This window comes from Dermacentor albipictus, chromosome 5 (assembly GCF_038994185.2).
Source record: "Dermacentor albipictus isolate Rhodes 1998 colony chromosome 5, USDA_Dalb.pri_finalv2, whole genome shotgun sequence".
NCBI lineage: Eukaryota > Metazoa > Arthropoda > Arachnida > Ixodida > Ixodidae > Dermacentor > Dermacentor albipictus.
This window is the reverse complement of record NC_091825.1, coordinates 7,622,908-7,635,029: the sequence shown is the minus strand read 5'-3', so window position 1 is coordinate 7,635,029 and position 12,122 is coordinate 7,622,908. Positions and strand designations below refer to the sequence as shown.

Sequence of the window (12,122 nt, the reverse complement as noted above, 5' to 3'; positions counted from 1 at the left end):
CCCATAGAGTTGACTTAAGCATTGAGATCACCTCTTCAGCCCTTCCTTTCTTTTTTAGGAGGGGGGGGGGGGCAGATCTCAACAAGCTTCTTCTATTTCATTCTGTGCATTATAGTAAACTACGTCATCAAGGGGGTCATACATACCTCAGTAGTGTACTCTTGAAATTGCATTTCCATTTCATCTACCTCAGTTCAAGGCGGCAAATGAGACGTCCAAGTGATTCAGAGTATCCACATCACATCAAGGACTGCTTACGCAAATTCAACCTAACGAAGGCATGTTTTCATTCGCAGAATGCTCCAACAATGAGTGGACACACATTCAGTGCATTTTGGTACATGCATTCTACATTCCAGTTCTCTATTGTGCTCTAACACCGTCTTAAAAGTTCAGCTATGATTTGCTATGTTTGTCATGTGTTGCACATTCTCAAGAAAATTGCACATTGCATTTATGTCACTCATGTTCTCAGTGTAAAATGAGTTACACACCTTTGCATGAAGATGAGACAGGGGCCATATAGAAAAACAAAAAAGAAGGAAATGCGAGTTCATAAAGCATGGTTGTAAGGTGCACTAGGCTTGTCTGTCTTTTTGATGCCCACGTTACCTTCTCGCCTGGCTCCACAGTGATGGTGTCACGACGCACTAAGCTGAGCCCTTTTTACCCTGTGCAGTTGAAAGGCGGAGGCGCTTCAACATAAACGATCGCATCAAGGAGCTTGGCACCTTGCTTCCAAGGACAAATGACAGGTGAGCATGCTCTCCTCATGGCACACCACGTGTCAGCGATGAACACTCTGTTCAGAGTGGAATCACTGAGTGAAGTACCAATAAACAAATGCAAGAGGACTTGCACATGGTTCTCGAAAATGATGGGATTTTAGCACCTCTATACCTGAGGCTGGCTTCTGTGGTCACCGACTTGTAGGTTCATCACGCCAGCAGTGTGTTTGTCGCAAGTAGTCTAATGCATCGACTATGAACTAGCGTTGACACTCAAAGCTCACATTTCATAAAAGTTGGCACCATAAGGTGCCCATGCAGCTTTCCTTTTTTTCCTTGAGACTGCTTCCAATGTGGCAAATGCCATTTGCATTGTTAAGAACGGCCAGCTGCAGTGCAAGTTTTGCCGGCCAGTTGCGACAGTGGCGGCAACTTTCCTGGAGCATCGCCACAAACCTCTAGCCACGGTGTGACTAAGTCGGCTGTGTGTGAACAACAATACGTGCGTTCTCGACTCTCCGTCGCTGGAGCCGAGTTTGACGCCAACGCCTTTGTGTCTAAACGGGCTCGGCGGACCAACTATTGTTACTGAGCCCGTGGGAACGTCTACCGAGATCCCTTCCCACGCGCCGACCAAGACGCCAGACAATGGGCAGCCAGCGGGCGCGCTGCAGCCCGGGGAATAAATGCCCCTACGGTGCTGGGTCATCTCCCCTACAGTGCCTCATCAACTCGCCTACGGTGCCTCTTCGTCTCCTCCACGGTGCCTCGTCTCCCCTACGGTGCCTGGTCAACTCGCCTATGGTGCTTGGACGGCCGTTTTCGTCACCTGGGTATCGGGGGAAGACCGAGTGTTTATAAACTGCTGTTGTGCGGCTGCTCAGGACACTCTGTCTCAAGCAGTCATGTTAGACTGATATAAATACTATAAATAAACCCATATTCCTTGTTCTCGACGAGAAGCAGTCCTTCCCTTCATCAAAGTCTTCAGCGTGGCTAAGTTGGACAACGGCATGGGCCAGCTACCTTCTAATTCATGCCCGACTCCAATCTTGACAACGGATCATGAGCGATGGGATTGAACCCCCAATCATAACAACTGGCTGACAGTGGTGAGATAGACTTTGCGACATGGTGCTGTGTCTGCCGTGAGTGCTTGGTTCTTGCTTTGACTCTCTAGGCTTCATTTTGTGGTTGTTCTGCTTAGAACAGTAGGGAAGCTAGATTGTTGAGTGTTAGCTAGGTTGTGTTTTCCTAGCTGGATTTAGCGAGCAGGCTCAAGGCAGTAACGCAGCAATCATGGAGTTAAGGAGACTGCTGAGAGACGAATTGTTGATTGTTGGTGAGGAACTGGGCATGGATGTACGCAAGGAAAGGCTAAAATCGGAATTATTGGAGCTAATTTCCCAACATGCCAGTGAGGAAGAAATTGAAATGGGATTGGAACTTCTAAAGAAAAGAAAAGAATGGCACAGAGAAGAACGGGACAAAGAGAGAGAGGAACGCGGTAAAGATCGCGAGTTAAGAAAAATGCAACTTGAACTTGAAAGCAAACGTTTGGAGTTGTCTCAAGGAAGTGAAGGGGCTCTGGGACGATCAAGTGAGGCAGAATCATACCGCATGAACAGGCTATTAAAACCATTTGAGGTCGGGACTGTCATAGGCTTGTTCCTAAGCAATTTTGAAAGGACTATCGAGAAGATGAACTACAGCCCGAGTACATGGCCACAGCGGTTGCTGTCTATGTTGCCGTGTGAGGCGGCAGAAGTAATCACCAGACTCATTGCACAGGATGCATATGATTATGCGAAAGTTAAGGCTAGTCTCCTGAAGAAATACCGCCTTTCAGCTGAAGCTTTTTGGCAAAGGTTTACAAGCACAGGCAAGAAAGATAGCGAGGGGTATCCGGAGTTTGCGTACAGCTTAAAGGCCAACCTACTCGAGTGGCTGAAAAGCGCAGAGCGTACGATAGCAGAGACATGATCATTGAATGCATGTGTCTAGAGCAGTTTTACAAAAGCATTCCCCAAGTGGTAAAACTGTAGGTGCAAGACAGAGGGAATGTCTAAGTCCGTCAACTCTTACAAATACCTAGGTGTCCATATTTCACGTAACTTATCATGGCATACGCACATCAAACACGTCAATAGTAACGCTAACTGGGTTCTTGGATACTTGCGTCGAAATTTCTCTGCTGCATCTATGTCGATAAAGCTTACCCTCTACAAAGCATTAGTGCGACCAAAGCTAGAATATGCATCCACCATATGGGATCCCCATCAAATCACACTGATAAACACACTAGAATCCATCCAGAATCGCGCAGCACGTTTCATCTTATCTAACTATTCCCGTTACGCCAGCATTAATTTCATGAAAAACACACATTACCGGAGCTTTCTTTGCGCCGTAAATGTTTTAGACTGTCTTTCCCACAGGCTGTATCACCACAACCCACTATTAAAGAATCATCTTATTACTCGCCCTTCATACATTTCATCCCGTTTCGATCACATGTTTAAAGTTGGTATTCCATATTTTAGAACAAAGATGTGTCATGGTTCTTTTATTCCTAAAACCAGCGCCCACCGGAACGACCTTCCTCCCTCCATCGCTGCCATTTCTTACGTTGGCAATTTCAAAACTGCTGTATTTTCTGCCATTTTGTAATAATTATCATTGTATAATTATGTACTTTTTTTTCACTTACCACTCCTTTCTGTAATGCTTTCGGGCCAGGAAAGTATCCGAAATAAATAAATAAATAAAAATGTAAACACTGTGGAAAGGGCGGCTGAATTAGCCGAAGAGTACACAACGTGTAGAAGGTTAAATGCCGAGGACAGGAATTGGGACAGTCGAAATAGACCGCGGAAACCATTTCCGTTCAAAAAGGGTTTGCAGACTAGACGATTGGAGCCTGTAGAAGTGAAGGAAAAGCCCGCAGAAAAGAGCGAGGAGAAACTTAACGGGGAAACCGCACAAAAACAACGGAAAAGAAAATTAGAATCTTTTAGACAAATTCGCTGTTATAAATGCCACAAACTGGGACATATAGCTGTAAACTGCGGGAAGCCCAGTGTAGTTTTTTCCTACGTAGAGGAAAAAGACGAGACTATGGAACTTTTAAGCCCATATCTTCACGACCTGCAAGCTAATGGCAAACCATGCCGAGTGCTAAGAGACAGTGCCGCCACAATGGACATTGTCCATCCGCCTTACGTGACGGTAGATGACTTCACTGGAGAAGTAGCATGGATCAAACAGGTTGTAGAAGAATACAGCGTGTGTCTGCCCATGACCAAAGTCAAAATCAGTGGACCATTCGGGGAGCTAGAGACTGAGGCTGCAGTTTCTAAATTTTTGTCATTGCAGTACCCTTACATCTTTTCGAATCGTTCAAATGAGTTACTGCGTGAAAAAGGGCTTAAACTGGGAGAGGGCGTAGTACAGGCATTGACGCGAGGCCAAGCTCGTAAAATCGCGTCGCTTTCGGCCGAAAATGCACAAGCTGCTCCAGCGGAAGTAGCAAAGGAGATAGCTGCAATAACCGAATCCGAGCTAGGCTCGAGTGATGAAAAAAACAGTTGAGGAAAGCCTGCCAGCTGACCAGCTCAATGAGAGCGTAGCACTAGAGTGTCAGAGTTCTAGCCTGCAGGAAGAGCAAGTAGACGCGCTCACAAGCGAGACAGGGTCGTTATTATCACCGGCCTCAAAGAACTTTGATCCGCTCTTACGTGTGGACAGAGAGTCGCTGGCAGCGGAGTAAAAGAATGATGACAGCTTAGCTAAATTACACCACACAGCTAAAGAAGGCATTGCTAGGCACAAACGTGACGATACATGAGAGAGGAGGATTGTTGTATCGGCACTACAGAGATCGAAAGGGTAGGAATTTGGATCAGTTAGTTGTACCTACTAAGTACAGGGAGGACCTTTTGAGTCTGTCATGGAAATGGGTGGTCCGGCCACCTAGGCATAAACAAATCAAAGGAAAGATTGCTTATGGAATACTACTGGCCTGGTTGTTTCAAAGACATAGAAAACTTTGTAAGATCATGCGACGCCTGCCAGCGTTCTGGTAAACCAGGAGAGACATGGAAGGCTCCACTAAAGGTAGTGCCCTTAATAATGGAACCTTTCAGATGACTTGTGATAGACACGGTAGGGCCTCTACCAAAAACAAAATCGGGTTACAGGTACTTGTTTATCATGCTGTGTCCGGCTACAAAGTTTCCAGAAGCAATCCCTCTGAAAGAGCTCAGCTCCACCGAAGTAGTAGACGCGCTTTTGACAGTGTTTGCACGAGTTGGGTTTCCAGCCGAAATTCAGGCAGATCAAGGGTCATTATTCTTGCAAAAGTGCGGGGTAAAGTTAATACACAGTTCCGTCTATCACCCTCAGTCAAGCAGTGTAGAGAGGTGGCATTCAGTGCTTAAGCGAGTTTTGCGTGCGCTTTGTTACGAGCACAAAGAGGACTGGGAGAACTGTCTGCCGGCAACATTGTTTGCTTTGCGAACGGTTCCACATGAAGCGACAGGGTTCTCGCCAGCAGAACTAGTGTATGGGAGGACACTCCGTTCTCCACTGAGAACGTTAAGAGAGATGTGGGAAGAAAGAGGAGAGAGTCCAACAGTGGTTGAATACGTGCTAAATTTGCTGGAATGGCTAAACGCAACCCAAGAACTAGTCGAAAAGAACATGGGAGAGGCGCGAAAGAACGCCAAATTCTATTACGACAAGAATGCGAGGCTTCGTACGTTTGACGGCGGAGACCAGGTAATGATCCTCAAACCTTCAAGAAAGAACGAGCATGAAGTCCACCGGGACGGGCCCGTTAAAATGTTGCACAAACTTTCAGATACTAACTATGCTCTGAAAATGCCCGGTCGCAGGAAGGAATTGAAGATATATCGCTGTAATTTGATGAAGCCGTATGTAGAGCTGAGCAGAGTTGTTAACTATACCATCAAAGAGCAGGATGGCACTACAGTCGAACACGGATATATTGAACTCGAAGGGGATCGCGAATTAATTCGATATATCAAAAATTCGATATAAAAAATACAGGCCCAGAGACTTTACCTGTGGCGGACGATGACCTACCGATCGGCGCATTCAAGAATGACAACTATTTCCGCACACACGACGCAACGTAATGCTTTATTTGCGTGAAAAAAAATCGCTTATGTTGGTCTGCTTCTTCGCCTTGCAAATGAAATTAAAGACGCCAACCTCGATCTTATCGAGGCTGTTCAGGTGCGAAAGCCTGGTTCCTTCCATGTCGCCGCAACAACGGCGAATCAAGCTGAACGCTGCCGCCACTTCAGCGGCGGAGTACGAGCGTGTAGCCGCGCCCTCATCCGGGCGATCTTCGTCGCCACTCGAGCTGTCAGCCTGGGTCCCTCCGACTGCAGCTACAATATCCTCATCGGCGAGGCTCGCAACAGCCTGAACATTGCTGTCAACGTTCACATAATCGTCAGCAGACACTTCGGCTGGAACGGCAGCCGGGAAAAGGGACGACAACTCGCGAAACGCGTCGTCCATGCACTCGTTGTCGCCGTCGCCGTCTTCGCAGGTTTCAGGAAGTTTGGCTGTCACGAGGCCTGCCTTCCGGAAGCAGTTGGCCAAAGTATCCTGCTTCGCGTCTCTCCAGGCGCCCGTCATCATTTGAATGGCCCCCAGCAGGTCAACCTTAAGCTCGGTGCCCATGCGGAGGTTCACCAAAAGCCTATCAATGAGTCGCCTCCTGTAGCCGACTTTGAACGACTTAATGATGCCCTGGTTGAGCGGCTGCAACTTTGCTGTCGTGTAACTTGAGCGCGATGTTTTCGAGCTTGCAGGTGGTGTGATGGGCCGAGCAGTTATCGACGAGGAGGCAAGCGTGACGCCCCGATTTGCCCAGTTCGGCGTCCCACGCTTGCAGCCTTTCTGTGAACAGCTGACGCGTCATCCACGCCTTCTTATTGAAGGCGTAGCGAACGGGGAGCTGCTTACAGTTTTTGAAGCAGCGCGGTGCCCTTGCTTTGCCAATCACAAAGGGCTGGAGCTTTTAAGAGCTATCCATGTTAGCAGCGAGCAGAACGCTCATGCGGACTTTGCTCATCTTGCCCCCGTGACACGTGCTGCCCCGGACGTCGAGTGTCTTGCTGGGCAGCATCTGCCAAAACAACCCGGTCTCATTGGCGTTGAAGATTTCCGCGGATGAAAACTTAGCGCAAATTTCCGGCCATTCCTTCGAAATCCACTGCTGGATATCCTGGCTGATGACGGCACCGCTTTCCCCAGAAATGGTTTTGCCAACTATCTTATGGCGGTTCTTAAACCTCTGCAGCCACCCTGTGTTGTCGGCGAAGTTGTCATCACCGAGTGCAGCGGCAAACCATTTGGCTTTAGCCATTAGCATTGGGCCATCCACTGGAATGTTCTTAGCCCGCACCTCTAAAAACCACGCATAGAGGGCCTTTTCAACTTTCTCGTGGGCAGGAGCGCGCACACGACAAGCTCCCGACGTTCGTAACTCCGCCGCTTTCGACTTTATGTCCGCCTTGTTTTTTAACAAGGTGCTTAGAGTGCTCCGAGGAATCCCGAAGTCGTCTGCCACCGTCGCACTTTTCTCGCCCGCCTCAACACGCTGAATGGCTTTCAGCTTTGTCGCAAAGTCCAGGTTCTTGCGCTTCTTGACGCTGCTTGTGCTTGCTGCGGCCATTGCTTCCGCGTCAGCTCACCACGATCCAGTCACACGTGTCCTGAGACGCACGCAAAACAATAATGAACACGAAACACAAGAACGCGCACAAAACACAAGAATTCACGTGCGCAGCCACCGCCAACAAAGCGCTCGCGATGGCCACCTCCGAGGGCGACAGCGACGTACGAAAGGCACGAGCTGTGGTTGGCTGAGCAAAACTCGTGAAAAAGCAACAAGAAAAAAAAAAGGCAAGAAGAGGAGGCCACCGCCGCCTTCGTTCCTGGCTACCTTTTCCGAGCCGATCACTATGGTTACGCGGGGGAAGGATGAGAGACATTGGGAGAGAGAAAAATAAAAGCAGTTCCGCAAGCAGGGTGTTGCCGCAAGTCGGTGAGCGTGCGCAGCGGAAGTACTGTCTGAGCCTCCCTCCCTCTCGCTCTCACATTTTCCGAGCCTTTCGGGGGAGGCGCGGAGCACGCGGGTGCAGCGAGTGCCAAGATCGCATGGCGTTCTATATATCCAATGGCGGGTAAAAATATCGTTCGATCTAAACGTACGAATTTCTATACTTTTACACAGAATTTTCAAGGGGATAATTTACGAGTTCGATACAGACAATAATTCAATATATGTGGGTTCGATATATCCGTGTTCGACGGTAGTACCAAGTTTAAGGAGTGTAGGGCAACCTCCAACTCTGAAATCAGCCCAGAAGAAGTAGTAAAACATTCGGTAAGCTCGCATGCTTTAAGACCTGAGCAGCTAGATGAGCTAAAAGAGGTGTTAGGGGAATATCTCGACAGATTCAGCGATCGGCCGGGTAGAACCGAACTAATAACGCATGAAATAGAGCTGACATCAATCGAACCCGTAAGATCAAAGCCTTACAGGGTGTCTCCAAGACAGAGAGAGATTATGGAGGCAGAGATACAGCACATGCTAGAGTTGGGAGTTATTGAGCCTGCTGAGAGTGAATACACGTCACCGCTAATACTGGTAGAAACCCCTAACAAGGACCCTCGTCCGTGTGTTGACTACAGGAAGTTAAATGCCATCACTAGGGATCAGCTGTACCTAATACCCAACATTGAGGAATGAATTGAAAGAGTTCGCGCTGCTAAATACATTTCAACTATAGATCTCGTGCGGGGGTACTGGCAAGCTCCCCTTTCAGAAAGTGCCAGCCGCTATGCCGCATTCATCTCACCTGTAGCCACTTTTCGCCCTCTCGCACTCAGCTTCGTGTTGAAGAACGCCCCGTTTAGCTTCTCTAAGTTAATGGACATTGTCCTAAAAGGCTTGCAGGAGTTCGCCTTGCCATATCTTGATGATGTAGCAATTTTTTCGTATAGCTGGGAACAACACTTATTACACCTCAAACAAGTGTTTTCACGGATGAGGGAAGCCGGCTTAACAATGAAAGTGGAAAAGTGTAGATTTGGTTGTTCGCAGGTTACTTATCTGGGCCATGTTGCCGGCCAGGGTGCGAGACGGCCGGCCGAGCTGAAAATAGCCACGATTTGAGAATTTTCTCAGCCACGCACGAAAACAGACCTTCGTTCATTTTTGGGACTTGTGGGGTACTGTCAACGGTACATTCCGAATTACTCGCAAATGGCAAGTCCATTAACGGATGCCCTCCGAAAGGGAGCACCAAGTAGCGTACACTGGGATAAGGACAAAGAGAACGCTTTCCAAAGTTTGAAAACGCTATTAGTTTCTCATCCTGTGCTTCGCGTGCCAGACTACACAAGGGAATTCATAGTTCAATGCGACGCAAGCGGCAGAGGTATGGGCATGGTACTTAGTCAGGTCGGCGACGATAACGAGGAGCATCCTATCCTCTATGCCAGCCGTAAACTAAATGTGAGACGAAGCCTACAACGCTTCAGAGAAGGAATGTGCTTGTTTAGTTTGGGCCGCCCAGAAGTTGTCGTGTTACTTGTACGGAGCGAAGTTCATCTTCGGGACCGACCACTGTCCTCTGACGTGGCTCAATCAAATGTCACACAAAAATGGCCGCTTGCTCCGATGGAGCCTCACTCTCCAAGAGTACAACTCATCCGTTAGATATAAAAAGGGAAAGTTGCATAGCAATGTGGATGGTTTGAGCAGGCTAATTTGAATTATGCGTTTGAGGGTGCCGCCAAAATTGTAGGGTTACTAGTGTTAATTTTGTTAAGCCAAGAAGATCCCCTCTCATTTAGCAGGATTCCCTCCATGATTGCTGAATTTGTCAGCACGAAGTTGCTTCAAAAATTGGCATAGCGAAATGCAGCATTTGTTGTTTCTGCACTTATATTTTCTTTGAAGCCTAGTGGGTGTGAAGTGAGAGCCAAGGCACGTCATCCTGTCGCAGAGCCGTGTTGTGGGGTTCGTTTTGCAGTTGCCTGTCCTTGTTGGATGTTTTGGGGCGGTGACATCATTACACAAGTGGTCGCTGCAAGCCAAGGCATCACCCCCTAGCCACCAGCCATTCTCTTCCTGCCCAGCGGTTGACAGCGCTGGACACTCGAGAGTTTCCGGGCCATGGAGGCGCTGTTAAGAACAGCCTGCTGCAGTGCAAGTTTTACCGGCCTGTTGCGACAGTAGCGGCAACTTTCCTGGAGCGTCGCTGCAAACCTCTAGCCACGGCGTGACTAAGTCGACTGTGTGTGAACAACAATACGTGCATCCTCGACTCTCCGTCGCTGGAGCCGAGTTTGACGAAGACGTTGTTGTGACAAAACGGACTCGGCGGACCAACTATTGTTACTGAGCCCACAGGAACGTCTACTGAGACCCCTTCCCACGCGCTGACCAAGACGCCAGACAATGGGCAGCCAGCGGGCGTGCTGCAGCTCGGGGAATAAATGCCCCTACGGTGCCTGGTCAACTCGCCTACGGTGCTTGGATGGCCGTTTCCGTCACCTGGGTATCGGGGCAGGACCGAGTGTTTATAAACCGCTGTTGTGCGGCTGCTCAGGACACTCTCACTCAAGCAGTCATGTTAGACTGATGTACTTTCTCAAGCAGTCATGTTAGACTGATATAAATACTGTAAATAAACCCATATTCCTCGTTCTCGATGAGAAGCAGTCCTTCCCTTCATCAACGTCCTCGGCGTGGATAAGTTGGACGACGGCATGGGCCAGCTACCTTCTAATTCATGCCCGACTCCAATCTTGACAACGGATCACGAGCGATGGGTTTGAACCCCAATCATAACAGCACGAAGAGCGAAGGCACCACTATGTCAGTGGTCAAAACAATTTGCAAAGTGAAAACGCTACCAATAGCCAACAAAAAAATGAGATGCACATTTCTGACTCCAGTAATTTGTGACGTAACTCGTAAGCCTGCCTAGTCCCTCCTGAGATGATTTCAATTGGCATCCCTTTAGAAATGGGGTAGCCTGTCTGAGCTATCGGGTCTGCACATATATTGCAGCCTAGCATGTTCCCTATCCCTCTTTGATCTGCTTTTTCTTCATTACCTATTGCGCAGCTACCTGCCTACGACGACTTTGGCTCTATCTATCTCTTTCCAACTTTTTTTTTTTTAACCACCACTCTTGGAAGTCTTCCTTGTCTTGACTACTGACCAGTCAACACTCCCATCCACGCTTTAAGAGGCCCAAACGACCCCGGACACCATTTTACACATTTTAAATACATGCATCGCGTGCATTAGATTAGAACCGTCCTGATATGTTCCTCATTCATATGCTTTGCCGGGTATAACGTCGCCGAAGCCCGGTCGAAGCAAAAGGCACCTATTTATTATAATCCCCTTCGATACATCATTGTTCCCACAACGTTCCCGCATAACATGTACGCATATCATTACAAGAAAAAGTGTACCATCTGTAAGCAAGTACACCACCCTAGCTGCACACTCCTGACCAACAGTCTTACGGCATGTGCAGTCAAGGTGTAAATTTCAAACACTTGCCAGCACATTGTTCGATATTTGGACTCTGGCTGCTCTCACCTGCATGCCAGCCTGGTCACAGAAATGAGTAAAAATATTGAAATTTGGTTTTAATACAGTTAGACCTCGATATCAAGACGGCAAGTTGGGCCAGTTGGTTGGGATCCATAGTAAGGTTCGTTCAGTGCAACACAAGACAAGGACAAAAGAAAGTATAAGATGATGACATGGCGCTGACTCTCAACTGATATTTTATTGAAGATATGCCTAACATATATACTTACCAACTTACCTGTATGTAACATATATACAGCACATGTAGTCGTTGTATACCTTCTTTTGTCATTGTCTTGTTTTGCGCTGTAACGAATCTTACTATGAAACCTCCACATACTAACGACGTAGGTAAAATCAGCAATTTGTTTTGTTTTATAGAAATTTCATTGTATTGAAAGTCCACCTTTTATGCAAGTATGTCTGAAAGTCCACCTTTTATTCAAACGTACTACACAGTGGATCAATGCATTTCTAACAAACCGCTTTCAGTCAGTTAAGTTAGGAAGCTTCTTATCAAGACGTACAGGTGTTGCTTCAGGAGTACCTCAGGGTTTGGTGCTGGTTCCACTGCTTTTCTTAATATATATTAATGACATCGCGTCGAACATAACATCAACAATACGACTATTTGAAGACGACTGCGTAATTTACCGAGCAATATCGAGCCCTTGCGACATCATTGCTCTCCAGTCTGATCTTGATGAGCTCTCATTGGTGCGGCAGGTGGCAAA

The 12,122-nt window shown here is 47.7% G+C and overlaps 1 protein-coding gene across 1 annotated transcript in view; it reads left to right on the top strand.

Moving 5' to 3' along the window:
• Positions 1-12,122, top strand: part of Mitf (transcription factor Mitf) — a 349,582-nt gene that overhangs the window by 269,899 nt on the left and 67,561 nt on the right. Inside the window, exon 5 of the mRNA XM_070538246.1 lies at positions 680-755. Coding sequence (XP_070394347.1) covers positions 680-755 — 76 coding nt within the window. The remainder of the gene's footprint in view (positions 1-679; positions 756-12,122) is intronic.